This window comes from Odontesthes bonariensis, chromosome 20 (assembly GCF_027942865.1).
Source record: "Odontesthes bonariensis isolate fOdoBon6 chromosome 20, fOdoBon6.hap1, whole genome shotgun sequence".
NCBI lineage: Eukaryota > Metazoa > Chordata > Actinopteri > Atheriniformes > Atherinopsidae > Odontesthes > Odontesthes bonariensis.
This window is the reverse complement of record NC_134525.1, coordinates 16,278,241-16,302,916: the sequence shown is the minus strand read 5'-3', so window position 1 is coordinate 16,302,916 and position 24,676 is coordinate 16,278,241. Positions and strand designations below refer to the sequence as shown.

Sequence of the window (24,676 nt, the reverse complement as noted above, 5' to 3'; positions counted from 1 at the left end):
GTCAATAGACATTTATGAATGTTTCACTGTTGAATAACAACAAAATCATAACCGCCATTATAATAACTTAAACAATTTATGAATTTATTGCTGCTAATTAGCGACCAACCACCGCACGACGAGTTGCGGTGTTTTATTTTGAAAAGCTCCACAGGACACAGATCATACCTTTCCTCCGGCTTTACTTTCATGAGCCTGGTCTGATTGTCTAGAAATGTAGACTCAGGAAGCCGTATTGGGAGCTTTTCGTGTTATTTTTTTGATCGGAATCTCATGGACATTAATGTGTCGCGTCGTTTCGTGCCCGCCGGAAATGTGGACGCCGATGAGAGAGGAGCGCTGTCCGTACGTCTGCCAGAGTTGCCAGGGATAATATGGTCGTGTTTTTATTGACGCTCACGTCACATCCAGACATCATCATTAAACTTTCAATATGAGGTTCTTCGTCTCTCTCCTGAAAAGCGCGAACCCGAAAATCGAGTATTACTCCAGGTTTTCACCGTCCCCGCTCTCCATTAAGCAGTTTTTGGATTTTGGTGAGTAGTGCAGAGCTCCCATCTTCAAGGAATGACTCGCTGTTAGGGAGGGCAGCCTCAGCAGGGGCCTGTGGCTACCTTGTGTCATTCTTATCAACCGCTTTTGCACATTGCCAGTGTCACATGCACGCCCTGACTTGATATTAATAGAAAAAGTCCACGACAAGCTGCGGTGAAACATTATACTGAGGATGATCGGATATGACATTTGAATTGGTTACTCTAGCAACTCCTCCAGAACAGTACGAGCTGCAGCATGCAAGCTGATGGCCCTCCATGGTGGCTCTCTGGTGCATGCGTGTTTATTGTGTGAACACATGCTGGCACACCTCTCCATGCATGCAGGTGTTGACTGGGACTACAACACGCACAGTTTGCAGTGAATCGTGAGCATTTTGGCCCAGTTTCTCAGTGAGGGTTTACTCTTCCTCTCTGGTTGTTTTCAGTCTCAAGAGCTTGACTTGTTGCATTTTCTGCATAAAGTGTTTTTAAGGTAAGGTGGAGGGAGAAAAAAAAAAAAAAGAAAAGTCAAATTGAAGTTTTGTCTTGGGTTTGTTCCCAAGGCACACCTAAAGGAACCCATGTACGAGACTCAAAGTACAAGACGACAGTCGCCTCCTCTTGCTGCACTCACGGCTTTTCTTAATCCATCTGTGACTGAACGCCTGTCATGTCTGTTATGCAATATGTTCTCACAGCTGTGGATTGGACGTGAGCAACAGGAAGTGTTCGGCGTTTGTTGAGTGAAGGGTGAGATCTTGGTGTCGAGGAAGCAGTGGGCCGGTGTGTTTCGCAGTGGGAACAAATGAGGCGTCCTCTGAGGATAGTCGGCTCAGGCCTTTTGCTCTTAGGGCAGCATGCCTCATCCCAGGGTTTACATCTTGTGGTTTCCCCCGCTTTGCCTGACAGGCCTTCCATTATTGTTGTTATTGCTGATGATGCAGAGTTGGCGTTTTTCTTTTTTAGCTGAGGTGGTGGGACGGTCCCTCTCATCCTGCTGGATCATTTAATTTTTAACCTGTTCCGCAACAAGAGTTTCCTCGGTGAGAGTCTTCAAGTGACTCACGTGGCAGCACGGTTGTCTGCACAAAGGTTTTCTGTCATCTTTGTTCCTTTACTAAAAGCTGGAACAACCTGAAAGGAGCAGATTTGCCACCACTGTAAATCTTTACCTCTGTTTAAATCTGAGGCTAGAATCCGCCTGACCTCTCTTTGACTCATGGATTCATGATTTCCTAGTTTAGTTTCCATAAACTCGTGTCAGCAGACAGTAAGTGCAGCTGCTGCCACATAGTAAGCTTTTATGTGTCACGGGCACATTGCTTTGAAAAGTGTGAAAAACCAATATTTATCATCAAAAAGAAAACCACTTTCTGGTGTTTGTTCTTTCATTTTCTTTGGCCCCCCGCTCGTTTTTTTGGTTTTCACCCGCTTATGGGAATGCGATAGAAGGCCATTCTTTAATCTTATGTACCTGTTAACGGGACTGGGACCGTATCAGAGTGTTTTGGGTGTTTTTTTTTTACCCCGAAGGAAAAACATTTTAACAGCTGCTCCTAACTTGGGTCCAGAAGAAAATCTTCTCTTTTTTTGCTTAGGAACCTTCCTAACTGAGTGAATAAGAGCTGTTTAAACTCTCCAAATGCCCAGGAAAGGAGCTCCAGTGCTTCACTTAAGATCTTCTTTAGCATAGGATGCACGGACCCATCCTTCATTAAAGAAAGGACATGTTTCTGTCCTGTAATTCCTTGGGGACAATGCATTCGTAGTGACGCTCAATTATTTTCCACCTTGTCATGGAGGCTGAGTGTGAGCAGTCTGCGATTACACAATATTTCACCTTCTGAGGCATTTTTCTTTCCTTTTTTAATTACAAACCTTGATAAACGTAATACTCCATATGATCTCCAATAAGATATATATGAGATGAGCTTTGTGTGACAATGTGATAAGACTGCATTTGGCAAAGCGTCGAAAGCACTTTTTGTTAGGGGTGGGACGATATGCTTTGTTCACGATTCGATTTGTATCACGATTCTTGATAATTGGGATTCTACAAGTATTGCGATTCGATATAATCAGTATTTGCAATGTTCTTCCTCCTTAAAAAACAAACAAGTTGAATCATACACTTCTAGAATGAAAGTTGTTCCCATAAACAATGCACATCAGTCTGTGTCAGTCAGTCCAGCAGCTGACATTTATTTCAACTGAGACAAAAAGAGGTACTTAACATGTACAGCATTTTTTTTTAAAGTTTACAGTTACAAAATTAATTGAAATGTCCACACAGCACAAATGTGGGCTAGTTTTAACATAACTTAATGTAATGAATTGATGAAGTTTTTCTGGACACGGATATGATGTAATATAATCGATTCAGGGGAGAAAAATCTATTTTTAAAATCATCCCATGAAAAAAAATCACGATTATGTACATGAATTGATTGATTTATTTTATTTTTTTTCACCCACCCAAACTTTTCTTAGCGTATTTCTTGTACTTCTGCACTTTAACTGCTGTCGACTCACATCACAGCTTCGTGTGATGGAGTTGTCATTGCAGCCGTCTCTTCCTAGCCTAGCAAGCCAGACCCCTACAGCAAAAAGCCCCGGAGCAAATTCAATTTGCGGTCGCTAGGGGCGTCTAGATTTCTAGGCTAGTCTCTTCCTAAGTCCTTAAGAATTTTTCCAACCACCTCTCCTTAACCTCTTCCATGACATGTTCCATCGAGGTGAAGGATAAGGGCTCAGGAGCGTCCCAAAAAGCATAATATGACCTCCTCAAAGATGAAATCTCAACAAATACCCCCCCCCCCCCCCCTTTCAGGTAGGGAGAATGCGTGCGAGAAGACCTCCTACATGTTCCTGCGGAAGGAGTTGCCGGTTCGGCTGGCCAACACCATGAGAGAGGTCAACCTGCTGCCTGATAACCTGCTCAGCCAGCCCTCCGTCAGACTGGTCCAGAAATGGTAAGCAGTTATCTTTGTCTGGCTGGCAGAGGATCAGCTCTACGGTCGCGGTCTGCTGTTGAGGAGCGTGCGTAAAAGTCGACTTCTGATCTCTGTTCGCTCTATCAGGTACATGCAGAGCTTTGTGGAGCTGCTGGACTACGAGAACAGGAAGCCGGAGGACCCTCACACTCTAAACGAGTGAGTGAATATCGACTCCGTGATTAAAAACTTAATGAAAGTACAACGCATGAGCGGTAAGCACGGCTCTGTCGAGCGGCCAGCTGGTTGTACACTGGTTTTAGAGGCTGCTGTGGAAGAGTTCCTCTTCACTATAGCTAATCCTCTTTGTGTGCATACATCTAGGTAACACGTGTGTTTATACCACAACAATGCCCGCCTGATAAACAGCCGAGCCTCACTGATAAACGCAGACAGGAATTTGGAGAGCCTTGCTGCTTAGTGAACACATTTCCAAGAGTTGTTGAGCTCGCTCGAAATGAAACAGCAGTAACTTTAAGATTGATACTCGCTCTGTCTGACTGAGCATTTTGTGTGGCCGCACAATGATAGAGAACCACCGGAGGGGTGTGAATTATAGTGTACAAGTATGACAATTCCACGAGACTTACAAAGATACAACCTTGACTCATTTTCTTTTTTTCTTCTTCTTTTTGTTCCTTTGTTCGGTTGCCTTGTTGTCTCAGTTTCCTGGAGCTCTTGATTGAGATCCGGAACCGTCACAATGATGTGGTTCCCACCATGGCTCAGGGGGTCATAGAATACAAGGAAAAGTTCGGCTTTGACCCCTTCATCAGCAGTAACATCCAGTACTTTCTCGACCGCTTTTACACGAACCGCGTCTCGTTCCGCATGCTCATCAACCAGCACAGTGAGTCTCACGGAGGCGTTTGTTGAGGCTGAAGTGTGTTTGGGGTGTTTCCACCTGTGTCTGCAGTCAAGCTTTCTCTCCGTGTTTGTGTCCAGCTCTCCTGTTTGGCAACGACACCAACCCGGCTCATCCGAAACACATCGGCAGCATTGATCCCAGCTGCAACGTAGCTGAAGTCGTCAGCGGTGAGTTCAAGAGCCGCTGTTGGTTATTATAAGTGAAATCACTGTACAGTCAGGTTAACGTATATCCACACTGGGCTCCCTCTAATGCTGGAATTCCATTCTAATTATGTGAATTAGTTTTTAGCAGCAGCAGCTACAAGGTTCAAAAGTTTTGAATGACAAACAAAAGTGTGGACTTCTTCGGTACAGTTGATGGAATGTTTGTTCTAACCACTTAATATTCCATTACCACACAGAATCACCTTTTCCTTCTCTCTCGCGTGAGTTCTGTTCTTTTTTTGGTTTCCAAGAATTGTGTGTTTGCAGTTGTTCGTGGGAAACGATGCACATGAAGGTGTAGTGCAGACAGTGTGACTCGGTGGGCCTCTTACAAATGACTTCCAGAAGGGCATAAAGAAAATGCAGAGTCATTCCGCCCAAAGCTCAGCATATAAGCAGATAGGTTGTGCACCGAGACACACAGTACGGTGGGGAAAACCTCTCATTCTGATTTTCCCCAAGGCATGCAGTTAAACATTTCAAATTTCTGTAATGTTGGTGGCAATATTGCGCGTTTATTTTCCCTTTCAACAATTTCAGAATAGCATAAAATAAAAAGTTAGGGCACACACTGTGTGGTTAGTTTGTACTAACCCCCTGCTGGCAACTATCACAGCTTGTACAAGCACAGCAGCCCCCCCCCCCCCCCCCCCCCTCGCTCAGGGGACCGTGAGGACCATTGTAAGAACTCTCAGCTTATTTATGCCTCTTTAGGTAGTTTATTGTGAATTCTGAGGCTTGTCCAGGATCATTATCCTGCTGGAGACTCCATCCTTTTTTTCACACTAAAGCTGTTCCACAAGCCGTTTGATTTTTGAATCAGAAAGATCTTTGACTTTGTGCCTTTTGGAGATCAGTACATCTTCTCCTGACTTAGCTGTTCAAAGTTAGCAGAATCTTCCAAAGTGTTGCTCGTCACACTCTGTAAGATGCCTCCACTTATTTTTAGTCTTGCCTGTCATTTGCAAAACATTTCTCATTCATCTGTTTACACTCGCCCTCTAAAAGAGATTCCATGCGTGGTGCCAGAATTGAACCACCAACCTTTGGGTTAGTGGACAACCTGACCCCTGGCTGCCCAGCAAATGTCCTTGTCCCTTGTCCCTTTGTCAAAGCTTGCATTCAAATGTTGTCTGCGATGACATCCTGGGCATCTGTACTATCTGTAGAAACTGCTGAGTCGCTCCTTCCATCGCACACACATGCATCCGTTTTAAAGGGGTTTCAGCAGCGTGGATCAAAAAGCTGCACTCTCTATAAACCATAAAGGGACAGACGCTACATTAGCGGTCTCTAACAGGAAGCTAAACCTAAACAGTGGAGCGATTCAGGTCCATCTGTTCTGTCTCATCTTGATTTATCCCTTCCTCCTCAGATGCCTACGACACTGCTAAGATGCTGTGCGAGAAGTACTACTTGGCTGCTCCCAAGCTCAAGATCGAAGAGTTCAACAGTAAGAGTTTTGTGGTGCCGCGCGGCAGTAAAACCATGTGCTCAGTTTCTCTGTTTAGTGCTTGTGGGTGCAGCCTGGGAATACAAATATAGCCCTGCGACGATTACGGTTCACCATCTCATTAACTTCCCAAAAAACAGCTTTGTGTCATTGTGTGTGTGTCTATTCAAATCTTTATTAAAGTCTTTGCATTCTTGCCTTCCAGTGAAGGCTCCGAATAAGCCCATCCAGGCGGTGTATGTGCCCTCACATCTGTTCCACATGTTGTTTGAGCTCTTCAAGGTGAGCTGGGCAGTGTAATGAACTGCAATGTGACCGAAATCCTAGAAGGACTTCAGCTGAGCTTAATTAAAGAACTCTGTTTGCAGAACTCAATGAGGGCAACAGTGGAGCTTCATGAGAACACCAAAGAGGGATTACCACCAGTAAAAGCAAGAGTCACTCTGGGCAAAGAGGACCTCTCAATTAAGGTAAACGGACACCAAAAACATGCATCAATGTAGAAAATATTATGTGTTGTTTGAGCTTCTTTATCCACCTGCTTCGTTCTCTGAATTTATTTTATTTTTTTATCTGCCCAAAGATCAGCGATAGAGGAGGAGGAGTTGCTCTGAGGAAGATAGACCGTCTGTTTAACTACATGTACTCCACTGCCCCGACGCCAAGCCTTGAGCCAGGAGCTGTCCCGCTGGTACGCAGGCTCACAAAATCAATTCAGTATTAGCAATGGTCACACATGAAACATTACAGCTCATGTATTTTTTATAAAGTTTATGAAATCTGGGTACTTAGAAAGTGTTTTGTTTTTTCCCCCTTCCTATTCCAGGCTGGTTTTGGCTACGGTCTACCCATTTCACGGCTTTATGCCCGATACTTCCAGGGGGATCTGAAGCTCTATTCTATGGAGGGAGTGGGCACTGATGCTGTTATCTACCTGAAGGTAACTATATCTCTGTCCTACCCTTTTGTCCAAGTACGGCCTTCTCCTTTATCAAGCTTTGATGTTATTTTATCCTAATTCAGTTTTTATTGTTGTGATTCACACATCTGGTGAGCAGGTAATATGGTGGGCTTAGACAGATCAAGGACGCGGGATTGTCTAAATGCTATAGTAAGCTAGGCTAAGCTACGCTTAGTTAGCCTAGCTTGAAAATAATTTCATAGTTTTCCATGAAATAACAGTCGTTAGTCATTTATCATGATAATGCTAGGAGATGATGGGCTTAGCTTAGCATTAACAAAAGATAAGAAGGAAAAAACAAAACACTTTACCTTGCTCAGCCCAAATTTATAAATGTTAATGTTAGCTATTTCCACTTAGCTTCTTCTAAGCTAATTGTCTGCTGTTTTTGGCAGTAATTATATAAAGAAACTTACTGTTCCATTTAAGAAAAATGACTGACGGTATTCCATGGTTCTCTCATGTTTTGTTTCCTCATTTAAAGGCTCTGTCTAGTGAGTCCTTTGAGCGCCTGCCTGTCTTCAACAAGTCAGCATGGCGACATTACAAGACCAGCCCCGAGGCGGACGACTGGAGCAACCCCAGCAAGGAGCCACGTGATGCCAGCAAGTCAATATACAAAGCCAACAGATAATTCTGCCCGGCCTGCTGGCATTGCCCTCTGCTGGGAGCCTAAATGCCTGCACTCTGCGTGGAGCATGTCCGCTGAAATGTTTCCCTTGGGTGAAGGCTTTGTTTAGAAATCAGACTTGCTTTTACATTCCACTAGTCGAAGGTTTGTTAAGGTGGGGTTACCTTGACTTCAGTTTGGACCCGATGGCAATAACCTTCATCAGCGTAGCTTTCATTGTTGTGGCTCAAAATTGAGATGATGACGAACCTCCTCTAAAGTGTCGATCCCCACCATCTAACCCCATTTCCAAATAACCAGTTTTGGTAAATCTTGACAAATGTGGACCTCATCCTCTCAAGCTAAATTCACTGCATTGCTGCTGCCTCTCCCCGTGTTGTGCTTTTCTACCAGCCCCAGCATTGCTGACCAGGCCGTTACTCCCTGTGGCTGAATAAGCCATGCCCTGCTGATTGAGTCTCTTTCTCACCATCAGTAAAAAGCTTGTATTATCTTTCTTCCACTCAAAACACAGGCAGTATCGGGAGGGGGGGGGGTTAGAGTTTCAGTTCGAATGCAAAGAGGAAGAGTTTCATTTTCTTCCTTTGGGAGACGCTTCTTGATTGAATGCACAATTAGGCCAGTGTGCCACTAGCATGGCAAAGACTTTGGTTGCACTTTTTTCCCCCCTACTCCTTCTTCATCTTTTGTAAGGGAAAATGGGGAAAAAAAAAAAAAAAGAATATTTATTGATGAGTCGGCCTTTTCATTTGGTTTTTAGTGAGAGAAAAAGCCTTACTTCTGGAAAACCTAAGGTATATTTGATTTAATAAGAATCTGGCTTGAAGGCGTTCAGAAAGGGATAAGATCAAAATGAAATTGCTGAGAATATTTTTGCTTTTGCTTACTGATTTCGCGTTACTCGCTGACTTTATTCAGCCGCCCATTTGTAGACCATTGATGGTACTGATCATCAACAGACATTTCTGCTCGCAGTCCAGCTCTTATGTCCTGAGCACTTATGATATGCTTATGAAATACCACCATTTCCAGCATTGTGTGGTGAGTAGCTATAGCCACACCAGCAAGACGTATTGTACAAATCCTGAAAGGAATGGACCTGTTTTTTTGCACCTAACAAAAGAAACTGCTCTGCATTTCTCCATTGCACTCCTCCATGTTGCTGTGGATCTGCCATGGTGGGTAAATAACATGCTCACAGCTTGGACCTGTTCTCCTAACTTTGCTTTTGGCTTCATCCTATCAGCCGTGTGTCCAATTTGTTTGCAAAACTAATCCTTACAGTCTTCTGAATGAGTTTGAACAAAGTTTGTGAATTTTACAGATGCACTTGTGTTTTATTTCCACGATTGAGAAGTTGATACCTGTTGGGTTTTTAAATCATTGATGATTACTGTTGATTATATTTTAATGGTTATTTGTAACTTTGTAGACTGTCTACTCTATTTTCCCTTATTTATACAAGAAGTAACGCAGCAGACAAAGCTAAGCGTCTGTAAAAAAAAAAAACTGGCAGAGGAATTTGCGGGGAAAGGAGCAGAGCATCTAATCACTAAAACGTTGCTGGGCACTGAAATATGTCATTAAACCATTCGGTTTCAACATGTGGATCATATTCAGGGGACTTTTAGTGCACTTTACAAACCTTGCACATATATTTGTACTTGACAGCGCTTTTAAACAATAATTTCAGAGCTCCCGCTCCCCCAAGAATTAGTTTATCAGGCCAAAGTCCAGGTCAGCCCTCCATAATAGGTACTTTATTTTTTTTAAACGACTACTGACAAAAGACCAGACTTTCGAAAAGTGTGTTCAAACCTGGACCCGTGTGTAAAAAGCAGATGATGGGGCGTTCATCAGTCTGAAGTGATCTCCTTTTCTCATCTCCTGTAGCTTCCATCTGATGTGAAATGAAAGAAGACTTTGCTTCTTCAGTTTGAAAGCTTCGATATCCTGCGGCCTGCATTTCAGCCTCTCTTTAAGATTTCATCACTGCCAATGCCTTTGAAACCTGCCAGTCTCCCTGAGTGAAGCTCGGCGACACGCTCGCTGTAAAGGAATTGCTGTGACGTAGAATAGCTACACTTCACATCTTGATTTAAAAAAAAAAAAAAAAGACTGAGAATCTTCCAAGCTCCTGGAACTTGTACTGAACCTTTACCGTCAAAGACTATATTTAGGGTATTTCAGAGAATATCACATATCTATTATAACATGTATTTGCTGTACATGCAGTGTGGAGTGATCACTGTGTTTTCCATCCTACTGTACATCCAGCTTAAATGGTGTATTTGCATGCCCTTCAATGTGGAGGCAGCCATACGAAGATGTGCAAGAAATGCAAAATTCACCAAAAAGCGACAGAGCAGTCTTCTAACATGAATCAGCAAGAGATCAAGTGTCAATAAAGCAAACCGTTGTGTGTGATTCATTCCCTTTCTGTTCTACATTTTTATTTACATGTCAAGCTATTTGAACATTAAAAAATAAAAAAAGGACACATATTCCCAAAGTTTTTACCTATAGTGCAGATTAACACGTAGTGCGTACAGGACGTTAAGGTGTTTACATTGCATGAGGGTGTTTACTGTTGTTTGGGTGAAAGAAAGGTCTCCTCCGGCTTGGTTGTGGATGCGCAGACCTGTGCAAAACAATTGGTATACACATTTTCGATAACGGCAACAAAAACATTTGCGACAACGAGATGGTTCATCCCACGTAGCTTCAATGTCTTTGTGTACTGTATATTTTCAAGCTTGTCAGGGTTTTACTGACGTATTCCGAAGAGTCAACAAACGTCCGCTCGACACCGACAAAACGCGAAGAACTTTTTTTTTTTGTCAACAGGATGCTGTTAGAGGTATTATTTGCGAGGCCTGATGAAGAGCCGTGGTGCTGAAGGATTCAAGTGTTTGCACAACCTCAGACGAGAATGATGACATTTGCCCTCCAGATGCAGTCTCACCAAGACTCAGTTTACATTCAGGAGTTAACACGATGGCTGTTATTCTGCCTCAACACAATCAAAATTCCTCGGACAAACAGATAACTGCTGTATTATCCTCATGGGCTGATCTGAGTGAATATCTTTCCACAGTCGTTTTACAGCAGAATTTAGTAACGTGAGTTAGAATTGCTTTGGGTTTTGTTTTTTCTATCAGTTGGGTCTCTTATGGATTAAGCAGGCTGCTCAGAGGCTCGTAATTTCCGATGTAGATATTCATGCGTATCATAAGAAGTAGGTTTTTGAAAGTGGTCATTACTGAAAAATGGGATCACGTGTTTAGTGAAGTTCACGTTTCTCGGCAATCGTTGAGATTGAGTTAAGTTGGTGTGAACTAACACTAACCGTGTGTTGGAGTACAAAGAGGTTCCTTACAGTGTCATCATTGCTATTCTAGGGGGTGCAGTGTTCAGTTCAAGCACAAGATGACACATGGTGAATAAAAAGTTCTAGTTTACAAGGACTAAACAGAGTTTTTATAACTTTGAGCCTACTCACATCTTATATTCCAAGTACTATAGAGAAATCTTAGCATCTTAGGGAGAAAATTAAAAATTGACATAACAGGACAAAAAAAACAACGCTGTGATATTATAAGCAGGCTGTTTCAGAGTCTGTGTCAGTGCTGGACATTCCATAGCAAATCCTCTCGACAGATACTGCACAGGATTCGTGTCCCTTTTAGAATAAGGGACACGGAGTGAATGGTAAATCCCCGTCCTCATCTTTGTTGTCCTTCCTTCCGTCTGCTTGGTTGACCAGACAACAGAAACAGTTATGGCTTCTTTGCTCTGCAGCTCAGAACTACATTTCCCCTGATCACCGTTGGCACTGCAAATTTGCAACGTCTTTGAGGAGAACTGTCTCGGGTTTCCAGCCAGTGTTTGCAGCAGTGTATGTGTGTGTGTGTTTGTGAGGAGTTCCAAGGCAGTGTACCGTGAGAGGGGCGTGTGTTTCTACGTGTGAAGGAGTCCGTCTACTTCTCATCTTCATCGCCTTCACTCATGCTGCTTATAGAAGCAGACGCTCCTTTCGGGGAGTTAGGGGGCGAAGGCCGTGCATTGTACCAGCGGGCGGGCGGAGATGAGGGAGAGGGAGACCGCAGTGGGGAGAGTTCGCGGGGAGGACTATTGCAGGGGGACTCTCTGGGAGACAGGGCGTAAGATAACATTCGACCGCTGCGTTCCTGAAACACTTGTTTCTGTACAAAGAGGGAGAAAAAAAGAGGGTGGACACTTGCACATACTGGAAATCAGATCATGATCTGATTAAACTGAGTCCAATGTCGAATATGCAATAAAATTTCCAGCCTTGTTTATACGTTTGTACTTAAATATAGTACAGTATGATTTAGACATTTGCACACTTTCTTGTAACATTAGTTAACGTCTGACTCCACTTACCCATGTCCCATCTGGTCCAAAAAGTTCTAAAAAGTTTCCAATGAATTCTCTAGATTTCTCTTCCCATTTCTGAATCAGGTCGTGGCTCTTCTCCTCCACACGGTACACAAAATGTTTGCTCTTTTCTTCAACTGTACGAACTTTTTCCTTCATGCGATCCACCTGGTTCTGTAACCGGTACTTCTTCTCCTGAAGGGAACAAATGTCGAGGGAAGAGCTATTGATTACTTTCACAAATGAATTAATTAATTACTTACAGACAAACACAACCTAAATAGATTGATTACATAAAAAAAGAAACCTAAACATAACAAAACACTGGCAGAAACCTGCACAGCTGAGGTTTTCAAAGAGCAAGTTGGACTCCCACTGGGGTGCAACAAACAGTTTCCGGGAGGGTTCAGTTTTATTTTTAATGTTTGTGGTATGGTTGAATAGCTAAAATATATTTTCACCAAAGTCCGAAAGCTTAGCATTAAACACCATTAAAGTATTTTGTTGAGTCTGGTATATTTCAAACGGCAATATGTGGTTGTCCTTACTTGCTAAGTGTGTACAGGATTAAACAACCTATTCATGATTCATGACAGGACAACACACCAACACATCATATCACCTAATAGGCATGGTAGAGGGAGCATCATGATTTGGGGCTGCTTTGCTACTTCTTGGCCTTAACTATTCAAAGTTGTTTAAAAGTATTTAGCTTGAGTGTTTGGTGGTAAAACAATGATCCAAAGTAAAACAAAAAGTTTAGAAAATGGGGGAATGTTCATGTTTTGGAATGGCCATGTCAAAGTCCTGACCGTTAACCCAGCCAAGATACATCAGCATGACCTCAGGATGCCTGTTCAGTTGAGAGATACCAGAAATTTGCATGGAATTAAACCATTTATTTAGACATAAAGTCTCAAACAGCAACAGGAAACATCTGATGGAAGCTGGTGTTGCTAATGGAGATTCTACGAGTTACTAAACTATTAACTAATTACTTACTTTTCCCAGTCTGAATCCCAAGAGATATCTCTGATATCTCTGTGTGTTGAATAAACACATGAAAAGTAAAACTGTTTCATTAAGTGAGTCGGATTGTGTAAATCCATTTTTGTGACTTAAAGAGAGATCAGATCAAATTTTATGAGTAATCAATGCAGAAATCTTAGAAGCTGAAAAACAAACTTGCTCTTGTTCGGGGTTAGTTCACTGTTTAGAAATATAGTAACTGCAGCAGATTTTATACATAGAACCGATCAGGGTCTTACGTTGATGTAGCTGACATTAAGCTCCTTCGCCGTGTAACCACGTTGAAGATTGCGTCGGGCATAGACGTCATAGTCTCGGACAATTCTGGTAATTATGTCCGAGGTTGAGATTCCCTCTGTACGTTGTGTGGGCACAAACATTCCTGATAGACACACATTATCACAACAAACAGGAGTTAATCACTCGCTTGGGGATCCATTTTTCACATGAACCGTGCAGTTATTCTATCTCACGAAGACACTGCTCACTAACCTGCCTCCTTGATGTGTTTATAAACATCCTCACTTCCCGCCGAGGAGTATGGGATATCATCGTGAGCCACAAAGTCGATCTGAGAAACAATCAAAAGACACGTAGGCTACTGGATGGCAGAAAACAAGGCTCGAATCATGCCTCAACAAGTCATGGCTCAGAAGGTCTTTTAAGGTCTGCAACATAGACGCGCCTTCAGTAGGACATGATAAGAGTTTGGTCTTAAAAACATCATTACACACCCTGGGGCCATAGTCACAGGGTGCTTTATCTTATCTAAGGCAGTCCTCCTAAACAATGATAAGAGTTTCACTCTGAAAGATAACTCCCAGCTGGCTGAACCTGTTGTGATGGATGACAGTGTGTTGCTGGACTATTTCAATCACTTTGTCTACCAGTGGCGGCAGGTCAGTGATGGGGAGTAAAGCCACCGGCACTACATCACAAGTCACATTGAATGAAATGAAATTGATAGTAAACGTATATGTCTTGTTCTGACCAACGTTTTTTGATGGTGGCCCCACAATATAAACGCCCACATATTGTAATGGACCTCGCACACGCACCTTGTGTTTCTCAAGAAAATCAGGCGTGAGAGTCCAAGGTGCGTCTCTCAAAACTTCGTCGACGTAGCGGCAGTGTCTCAATGCTTCGTAGCGTTCGTGCTCCGTCATGACCGTGAAACCCTTGTACTTATGGGTCAGCTCATCGCTGCACACTAAATAAGAAAGATAAACCCAATAAAAGCATACATTAAACCAAACCAGTTGCACAAATCGGTGTGGACTGGTGTTTGTGTGTGTGTGTGTGTGGTCCGTCTGACCTCCTACTATGAGGTAGGTATTTGGAAATAAGTTCTTGGCCTGCATGAGAGCACGAGCGTGTCCAGAGTGGAACAGGTCAAAGATGCCATCTGCGTACACTCTGACAGGCCGGTCCACTGAAAATATACACACAACAACAGTCACAGAAAGGCACGACTCGCTGCAGTGGTGTGTTATTAAGGTAGGCTCAAGCTGTCAAGCAAAACATGAAAAAAAAAGAGCAGGTTGTTGGTGTCCCAGTAAGTTGAGACAGTGAGACAAATACAGAAACCTCTCCTTAATTGAATGTAAATGTGACAAATACCCCTGAGCCTCTTATGTTAAGTCAAAAGACATATTGGGGCAAGTGAATTAACCCGAATAAGAGGTCAGCTGGGAAGCTGGTATCAGTGGTAATGATATGCATGGAAATGGTGGTGACTAGCACATAAAAATAAAATGCCAAGAGAAAGTTTTCATACCAATTTAAAACCATTGAATTATACCCTCTACATTAAAGGGGATAGAGAATCAAAATCGTCTTTTTCCCGTTTTTGGTGTTAGTTCTGAGTCTCCCCGCTGTGGGGAGTACACACGAAGTGCCACCAAGCGTCAGAACCTCTGTTTCAAGTACTCCCCTTTTTAATATATATCCCCCTATCCGTTTTTTGTGAAAAAGTGACGTCACTTTTTCAGAAATAACACCCCCCCCCCAAATCCACAGCCACTCCGTTTCAGACACGCCCCTTCGGCGAGAAACAGGAACAGGTGAGCCTTCCAAGGCTGTGAAAGCGGACTACGATCGTTACATATTCTTCCCCCGGAAAGCAATGTTCGCGATCAATGGCTTTTATTTATTTTTAACAGCATCCCCAACCGCCGACTTTTCCTTTGCGCTGCACATTTCACGGACTACAGTTTCACAAAGCTCCGTTCCCAGCAGCTCATGGTCAGTTCCGACAGGGACAGACCCAGACTGCAGCGAGCTATGAGCTCGCTGCGCGCTCGCTGCAGTCTGTGTCTCGCTCCGGTGATCAGCTGCACCTCTCCAGGACTATGGGGCGAGCAGGTCGGATCACAGCTGACCCTTCTCACGCTGCACATGGACTATTTGCATGAGGCTTCGGTCCATTCGGACTAGAACCTCCCGTCACAAAAACAGTTTTTCCCCCTTGCAGTCGGACTTATGAACACTTCATAATCACCTCATAACCTGCCATAATTTACCATAATCACTTTACCATAATTAAAATTGCACTAATGAAGCTGCACTGTTGTTGCTCTGTATATTGGATACTGTGTATTGTTGTACACACCTTGTACATTTTATTTTGATATATTTTTATTCTTTATTTTGTATTATTATATCCTATGTTACATGTTTACACCTTACGCCACAGCAAATTCCTAGTTAGTGAACACTGTTCACTAACAATGGCAATAAAACGAATTCTGATTCTGATGAGCTTTCTTTTCAGTCAGTGTATTACTCTATAGCTCTGTTTTCAGTGAGAGCAAGGGCAGCCAATCAAGCAACGGCAACCGAATAGCGCCAACACCTACCTTCATTTCATAATGAGGTTGCCAGATAAGCTCTGAAACGACGCCAATAAGGGCAAACTACGCATTCTAAACCCAGCATAGTAACATAGCTGTTTCAGAGAGCCTTTTAGGGAGGTTCTGAGCCATTACAGACCCAACCAATTTTTTTGGGCTAATTAATGCCCCATTCAACCATTCTCTATCACCTTTAAGTAGGTGATCATGTAATAACTGATGTAATGGTCTTAACCCAGTGTTTCTGACTCTGACCAATCCCAAACGTGTATTTATAACACGCACAAAAATGAAATGATGAAAAGAATGCAGACAGTGTGCATGTTTCAATTCACAAAGTGGTATTACTGCCACGTCATTGCAGCATGAGTAGAACTTAAGATATAATGATTGTGTATTTTTTGTCAAATGAATGTACCGGAGTTGAATTCTTGAAATGTGAGAGAGTTTCAGTCTTATTCTGCCAGAATTGTTTTGTTTTTTTTGACCAAACATAAATAACAAACAAACAAAAAACAAACCCTTACAAACGAGTCAGTGGGTTCTCGTGAATGTCTAAATTCATTTTCTGTCAACTTCTCGAAAATGTTTGCTAAAAAAGGTGTTTTGTGGATAGAGGTAAAAAAAAAACTAACAGACATAGTTTGATGAAATTTTCTATGCTATAAAGTCAAGAAAACCATAAAAAGGCAAGGAATTTATTTTCTGACCCAGTCATGATTTTGACAAATAAAAAAAAAAGATGATATTAATTCCAAATCAAGGCCACATGAGCATTTCTCTCTGCTGACATATCCCTGGTGAAGAGGCTTCTCTGCATGGTCAGTCTTTGACTCTTTGGAGTGAGTCTGTGAGTCTCTGTCCACAAACCTTTAAAAAAACATCTTTTTTTTCACTGTCTAAGAGAATCGATTGATCACGAGGTGGTGCTTTTACAGGTGTTCATCTCTTATATCGTAAACTACCCCTTACCGGAACTGATTTGGTTTCCCACATGAGTTGCCATGACAATCAACACTGCTCAGAAGGAAGATAGCTTTGCGATACTGAAAAATACAGAGCAGAACCTGAAGTCACCTCACTAAGCTACTAATCCTGTTTTGAAGTACAGGCCCCAGGTCTTTATGGTAGAGTAGGAAGACAGAAGCCACCCCTTTCAGAAAGGCAATTTACAGCATGCTGGGAGTTTATCAAAAATGATCGGAGCAAATCTATATAACACTACACTAATACTATAAGAAGCCCAATCCTCTGATGAATACAGATAACAAGCACCCTGGTGAAAACCTGTTCCAGACTGGTCAGGATCACAGTAAAAAAAAAAAAGGTAAACACTTCAAGATATGAATCAAAAGCAGTAACACTAAAAAAAACAACAACAACACAGGATCTGAATCCGGTGGAGCAGGATAGACCTGAACATGGCTCTGCAGTAACTTTCCACATCCAACCCGGGAGAGCTAAACTATTCTGATAAGATGATTGGAGGGACCTTCTAAAGAAATGTGCACAAAGTTTGTTTAATCATTTTAGGAACACTCTATGCTTCCAAAGATGCTTTAAGAAAGTATTAAGTTAAAGATCTGAAAATTGATATCAAGGGGATGTTTACTTTATTTTCAATAAATAAACAAAACACTGATTTTGTGCTTCCAATTGTGGACGATAAAATAAAATAATGGTGTCCATTATGACATGAATCTGAAAGATAAAAAAAAAAACTTTCCAGATTTATTGCCATCATTTGGGCTGTGAGCAGGATTGTTGAACTACAATCCCAATTCCAAACAAAGTTGGGATGGTGTGTTAAAGGCACATGAAAACGTAATGATTTACAAGTGTCAAAAGCCAATGATTTTCTTTAGAATCTTTAAGGCATATATCGGATGTTGAAAATGAGCCATTTTACTAAAAATATGAGCTCATCTTGAATTTGATGACAGTAACATGTCTCAAAAAGTTGGGACAGGATCAACGAAAGGCCGGAAAAGTACGTGATACTAAAAAGAAACAGCTGGAGGAACAAGTTGCAGCTAATTGGGTTAACTGGCAGCGGGTCAGAAGTAAAAAAACTATGCAAACAATGAAGCTGTTTCAGAACAATATTCACCACAAACACTTTGAATAGTCTTCCATCTACAGGACATAATATTGTCAAAATATCAAGAGAATCTGGAGACCTGCACAGCTATAAATAGCTTTTAGAGCAACATATGCTCTCATTCACATGACGCCTTTTTCAGGGAAGTTAAACCACAAACTGGATCTATTACAAGAGAATTGCTTCATAATAGACGAGTCCTTCCACTCTACTGGCCTGCCTGCAGTCCGGACCTTTCACCAGCTGAAAACATTTGGCGCCTCATGAAAATAAAACAAAGAACACCGAGGACTGTAACACATCTGGAATCCCGTATCAGATAAGAATAGGACCACATTCCTCTCCCGAAGGTACAACAACTGGTCTCAGCTCTCAGATGTTTACAGACGGTCATTAAAAGGAGAAGAGATGTTACGCAGTGGTATACACGGCCCTGTCCCAACTTTTTTTGAAAAGTGTCTCTTGCATCAAATTCAAGGTGAGCCAATGTTTTTCGTGAAATATCAAAATATCCCGATGTCCTCTTTCGATGTTTTCTGTTTTTTATTCTGAATAAAATATTGGTTTGTGAGATCAGTAAATGATTGTGTTCTGTTTTTTTTTTTTACAGTTGTTGTAATATACTAATAATGTACCAGTAAAAATACAGTAGAAAATTAAATGGTTAACCCAGCAGAAGTGGAACTTGAGGTAGTTGTAACCCAGTAATAGACCTATAAGGAGTAACAGCAGTACCGGTAGTGGAAGAAGAGGTAGAAGTAATGTTAGTATTGGTATTTTAGCAGAAGCAGCTCCACTAGCAGCAGCTGTAGTATTGTAATAGCTTAAAAAGTAGCAGCGTAGATATAGTAGGTAACCTCATTATAGAAATGCAGATGTGAGGAATAAACGATAAACATCAACACTGGGAGAAGGCTTCTTGGAGGGAAGAGGAGGAAAGAGGAAGATCATGAGGGGGTGGTGTACCTGGGGTGCCCCTGCGGGCCTGCGCGATGGTGAGCTTCTCATGAGGTGCACGACAGTCACAGCTGGTCTCCCTGGCAAAGATGGCAGGCTCGGTGAGAGTCTGAGACAGAGAGCGACTAGGTTATAGATAGAGTATACGAGGGGTACAATATGGTTCCCTTAGCCCATCCCTCCCAGTAACAGTAACCTCCATTAAGTTATTGACCACAGCTGATGCTCACTCTGCATGAGTGGTAGAGACAGCCAGCGCTGCAATCAGTGTTATTGATTACTGAAACTGAGCTGACATTCACTTATAGAACCAACTACATGTGTATATTAACGTGACAGAAACTGGGGTGTTGGAGTCCGCTAAAATGCAAAGGGGGGAAAGGGACATCTTGTGTGGTGAACTGGACTAGATAAAAGCAAGTAGCAGTGTGATTTCAAAGCAAAGAGCAAGAAAGGACAAGTGAGATAAGGGATGTATTTGCTAGCTCATATCGAAACTACATCAAGGTCAAAGTGCTGCAGTGTGAGCCTGCATGAAAAACTGTCTGTGTGTGCCATCTGTTGACTGCAGGAGATATTAACTGACTCTCATTCACACCGGTGAAAGAAAACCAGTGCAGAGCAGAAGTGGGTGAGGCGGATGAAGACATGGAAACAGCTTTATTCTCTATGGACAAGAAAGGCACCTGACGTCAGTGTCTCAAGGAGCAGCAATGTAACCAGAGTCTGGCATGACTCTGAAAGCAAGTGTTTTTCACAGTCTTCACCGCATTCATTTGGAAAGATGAAAAAAAGTTTAAAAAGAAAAAAAAATAGATACATCTTTCTTTTAGATTTCAACATAAAGAGACTGAATAATAGAGCAGCACCCGCCTTGTCGCTTTACTCGCAGACATTTTGACTTGTTACAGCAGGTAACGCGAGTGAAACATGTTTTATTTCTGGCTCAGTTTCATTATGTGTCCCAGCAAGCCAAGACAGAGAACCGGCATGAAAAGCACAAGGACATGTGCCCACACGGGTGTATTAATCATGAAATGCATAAATAAATAATACACCTGCTCGTCTCCTGGTAAATCAAGTCAAAATGTTTTTATGCATCAAGTGAAGCAGCTCAGCACAGGAGCAACGTAGCAAAATATATCATAAATCCTTTCATTTATTGCATATCTTGCAGCAAGCTATAAGAAATTAACTGTTGACGGTAGAAATTCAAGAGCCGGCTGCGATTCATTATATTCTACAACATCTGAGAGGTCCTGTTACCCTTAAGGTCTGATCTGGGTCCTTGTTTCATTTGCAGGGTAAAGCAACTCAAAAAGCTGTTTAACCCTGCCTCTAGCATAATGCCAGCTGGGATAAGCTCCACCCCCCAAACACAGAATTGAAAAGAGCAGGTACAGAAAATGGATGGATGGATGATTGGATGGATAATTAGGATAGTTTTACCCTAACTTCATGAGGATTTCTCAGAAATAGCCTCATTTTAAAGTCTTAATAGATTTTTACTTGAGTGGTGATTTTTCGTAGGGGGGGAAATGTCACAGTATAGCACAACAAACTGTACATTCTCTGACAGTAAAAACCCGTTTTGATATTAAAAAAAATTATAAATTCAATCATTCGTTGCCATGATACATCATTACTGAAGTAACATTTTCTTCGTATGCGTTTTCTTGACTATGTTGACTTTTTTGTGCTCTGTTATAGTTGTAACCAGTGCATCAAGCCAGAGGGTACCTGCTGTGCATAATGGTAGGTGTGGCTGGATGTCGCCGCCCACTAACACCACAAATTTCCAACCACCAACAAAACTTCTTGCTTTAAGGCAACAATGTGAAAGAACACAATTTTAGTTCAAAGCACGATCACTCTAACCAGGAAATTGTTGCCTCACCCCATCCCTTGTCTGGTCAACTGCTTTGCATCTCTGGTTACAGATGGAGTATTGTCAGGTTTTAATGTATATTTAACAATCTGTCATGAAGGCAAGCTAATGTGACAGAAGTCGAGCCCAAAATATCCCCAGGGGGACAATAAAGTGTATCACATCTTATCGTATCGTAACCAAGTACATGTATAAACAGCAAGTGGATGAATGAAAACAAGGGAGTCAAAAACCTGTTGTTAGATTGCGGTCTTGAACTGAAGTCCATTGTTAAAGGTGCCGCACATATTGCTGCTATCAACCCAGACTCCACCCCCCCCCCCCAAATCCTTGCTCCCCATTTTGTACTTTGTGGCTTGTTTAAGGACTTTTGAATGAGTTAACAACAATCTTGTTGAAGGCAGAGCAGGTACAAACTGTCCCATATGTAGCGTTAAAATATGCACTGATGAGAAAGTGCATTAACAGTACTTGATTATACTAATACCATGATGGCATGGTATCAAATGCAATTTAAGGTAAGTTAATATGTCAATTAAGACAGGGAATGGAGGGATTTCTGAGGATTTGCTGATACAACACAAACGTACAGAAAGGTGAAAGAAGGCTGAATTTTATCATAATTACTGTTGGGAGATGAAGTCAGATTATAAACTCTAAAATCCAAAGATATCATAAACTACTCTGACAATATATCGATGAAACTACCAAGACATAAAAATCCCATGTTGGGCTGCATTTTCATTGCTTACGATTCCATTACCTTGCAGGCAATACTGCAGCCAGAAAGAGTACGAGTTTGTTAGACCTTCGGTCAAAAAGAAGTTGCAAGGTTGCACGTGACTCATATTTGGAAGAGATGCCTAAAGGAAATTCCCAAATATATAAAGCTTGCAGCATGTCACAATGTGTCCTCTAGTAAGCTAGATCTGGTAGATTAAATGCCATTTCATTACATGGACGTCTGGACACAATCTGAGATGTGGCCAGCAATTTAGAGGCCTAGAAACAGGTATATTAAGAGTGGACTAGTAAAAAAAACAACAACATTTATTCAAGCAGGCAAAGCAATTAAAGAAGATGCAAAATTATGTTGTTGTTTTGTTCAAAGCTATTCTTGATGTAAGGTTTTTTTCAGCTGCTTGTCGAGATTTTGGAAGAATCTGAGCTACAACCTAACAGCAGCCACAACAACGTCTTGAGGAGCAACCTAATCACCCGGGATCCCTCAAGCGTGGCGAGAGTGGAGTCATTTAGCACAGAGCAGATGGCAAAGCTTTAACTTTGTGACAACGAGCGCACAAAGGCCTGCCAGAATGGGCGGTGTGAGCGTGCTCAGTAAAGCTCACACTGGCACAAGCAAAGAACATCTGGCATAAGAAGGATTAAAAGATGACAAAAAGGGGACATGGGGCATTAGATAACAAAGACAGTACAGATGAGACGGTCTCATGAGAATGCATGCAGGATAGGGCGAATAGAAGGCTAAATGGAGACTTTGAAGAAACACGGATACCAAGAATTACACCAAGGATAAGAGCGATAAGAGAGAAAGCCCAAGACACAAGAGGCTCTATGTTCTCACTGCAGGAGTGTCCCCTCAGCAGGACATTTATGCTATATCGAGCCGACCCCTTCTTCCTTTCGGCAGCACACTCAAACAAACACATCATCCACTCAGCACTCTGAGCATCTCCCGCAGCCACATGCTGGAGAGGACCTGTTTCATAACAAGGGACAAAGCAGGGCTCGCTGTCTCCCCCCCCCCAATCTCTCCGACACACGCACACTCTGCATTCACTGCAAGGCAAGAAAACACTCAGGCCCAGTTGCCCTACCGTCCGGGGATGAGGGCAGGTGTGTTCAAGCTCCTCCATTATTCCCAAGGACTCATGGGATGCAGCTCTCTATGTGACTCAGCATCAGTGAGACGATGCTTCTCTCCTCATAACTCCGTCTCCTCTTTTTTCTCCCCGCCCACTCCCTGCTCTTTCTCTCTGTCTGTCCTCTACTCCTACTCCCTCCTCCTCCTCTTCCCCGATCCCCTGCCGCAGAAAACGAGACACGGAAGAGCTCTCACTCTTTGACTATTTCTTCGCGTGTGAAACAACGAAACCTCCCCCGATGTGACGTTGTCTTTTGAGCTGAAAGGCCTCGCCGGTGCCATTGTATCACTGCGCTGTAAGTGGAAGCGACAGACACAACACAGTCAGTTTGAAGGCAGAGTATCGCGTGCCGTAGCTATCTCTTAGCCTACCTCTTCTCCGTCGAAAATTAAATTTAACAACGATGCAACCACTTCTTTCTGCGGCTACTTTTGTGAGCCGCGAGTGAGCCACTGTCCTAATAGACAATCTTTGCATGATGGCAGCCTCTCAGCAGAGCATTTCTAAACGGGATGGGCTCTGTGAGGAGATTTCTCCATGGCGACGGGAAAGAGGAGAGAGCACCGAGAATGGACCAATCAGAGAACAGCTCGCGCAGTCCAGCAGTGTACGCGGACAGGATTGGCGGAGTGTTCAATAGCACCATCAGTGAAAAATGGTGCCAAACGGCGCGACTGTCGGTGCCACTGCAATATGTGTGTCAAATGTCAAATAAGCGAGTAGCCTAAGGTTCTGTAAGATTGCATGGGTACATTTGACTCAGATGAGCTTAGAGGTTCGTGATCCATCTTTGCCACGCTTTCGCTGTAGGACAGTGCGTGTTGTCGCGTTTGGTGTTCGTTTTTGAAGTTAATAAGCTGCAATAGCAGCTACAGAGTTAGTCTTTTAGCTGTAACAGCCAGTCTGTTTTAACGCTGAGCCACAGACAAATCATTATTTAGCACAGAAATGTACATTTGGCGACCGGCATCTAACTACGAGCTTTGTTTTTTTCTTTTTTTTTCTTTCTTTCGTTTGTTGCGACAGTTTGCAACTTGACAAAATCCCTCCCTTTAGTCTTTTAGAATCTCAAAGTAACTTTGGAGCTTAAGGTAGGCTAATGTTTTGGGAATTCGTTCTTCTTACCTTAACTGGTCCTCTTCTGGAGCAAAAAGGCGCAACAGCTGCACAACAGGAGCGCGCTCTGACGCGACGCTGTTTGACCATGGCGAAACTCAAATTAAAGACTGGTTTGTTTGTCCCCTGCTTTTTCCTCTCTGGTCGGGAGGATATCTGTTCTTGCTTCTGCGCAGCAGGAAAGTGCAGCAGAGCAGCGACTGCCCTTCTGTCCCAGAGACAGGTCAGCTGCTCATCACTGACGAGCAGCGACAACTGCGGGCCACTGTCCACATAGCGCCAGACCAGACCCAACTGTGCGCCATACGCCATCCTATCGGACATGCATGAACCATCTTCCCTAACGTATAAACTTTGGGTTAATCAATTGAATAAGCCTAATGTGGCTCTTAAAACCAAATATGACCGGTATAGGTTTACTTCCATTGTGTGGAAGGTCAACGACAAATGGCAACCCATTGGTGCATAGCCTAAGTTACAACGTGCTCAAACAGTTTGTTAGCCTAATATGATGATTATGGTAATGTAAATTCTGTAAGAAACAAGCTGAGCTATTACAGTCCTATTTACACAACGCCAAAATAGGCAGAGGGGGGAGGGACAAAACCTACTTTGTGTTTGCATTGTTGTTTGTACTGTAGAGCTACTGTGGCCCCATTCCGGGACAGAAATCTATTGTGCCCTCTAAAGACCCGCCCTGTTGCTATAGAGACGAACTTCATCGTGCACGCAGGCATTGACGGATAAAGGATGGAGAATAATGGCCTGTGAAATCATAACCTGAAATAGACATAACTT

General features: G+C 42.6%; 2 protein-coding genes across 5 annotated transcripts; one reads left to right on the top strand and one right to left on the bottom strand.

Moving 5' to 3' along the window:
* The first annotated feature begins 162 nt into the window (after window positions 1-162).
* On the top strand, window positions 163-10,079 carry pdk3a (pyruvate dehydrogenase kinase, isozyme 3a). Of its 3 annotated transcripts, none has more exons than XM_075452797.1 (12): window positions 163-536; window positions 3,367-3,508; window positions 3,617-3,688; window positions 4,195-4,379; window positions 4,475-4,564; window positions 5,979-6,056; window positions 6,262-6,338; window positions 6,425-6,526; window positions 6,640-6,747; window positions 6,883-6,996; window positions 7,502-7,622; window positions 9,542-10,079. In XM_075452797.1, the coding sequence occupies exons 1-12, from the start codon at window positions 434-436 to the stop codon at window positions 9,550-9,552; spliced, it is 1,203 nt and encodes a 400-aa protein (XP_075308912.1). In that variant the 5' UTR covers window positions 163-433; the 3' UTR covers window positions 9,553-10,079. The 3 variants fall into 3 exon arrangements, with proteins under 3 accessions (XP_075308912.1, XP_075308911.1, XP_075308910.1); XM_075452796.1 differs by having other exon boundaries at window positions 7,502-7,626; XM_075452795.1 differs by having other exon boundaries at window positions 7,502-10,079.
* Window positions 9,950-24,205, bottom strand: pcyt1ba (phosphate cytidylyltransferase 1B, choline a). Of its 2 annotated transcripts, none has more exons than XM_075452793.1 (8): window positions 23,888-24,205; window positions 18,998-19,097; window positions 14,394-14,510; window positions 14,137-14,288; window positions 13,571-13,649; window positions 13,318-13,460; window positions 12,056-12,244; window positions 9,950-11,853 (listed from the first exon to the last, which is right to left on the bottom strand). In XM_075452793.1, exons 1-8 carry the CDS (start codon window positions 24,200-24,202, stop codon window positions 11,629-11,631), a joined length of 1,320 nt encoding a protein of 439 aa, XP_075308908.1. In that variant the 5' UTR covers window positions 24,203-24,205; the 3' UTR covers window positions 9,950-11,628. The 2 variants fall into 2 exon arrangements, with proteins under 2 accessions (XP_075308908.1, XP_075308909.1); XM_075452794.1 differs by lacking the exon at window positions 23,888-24,205 and adding an exon at window positions 22,715-22,920 and having other exon boundaries at window positions 9,951-11,853.
* Between the last annotated feature and the right edge of the window lie 471 nt (window positions 24,206-24,676).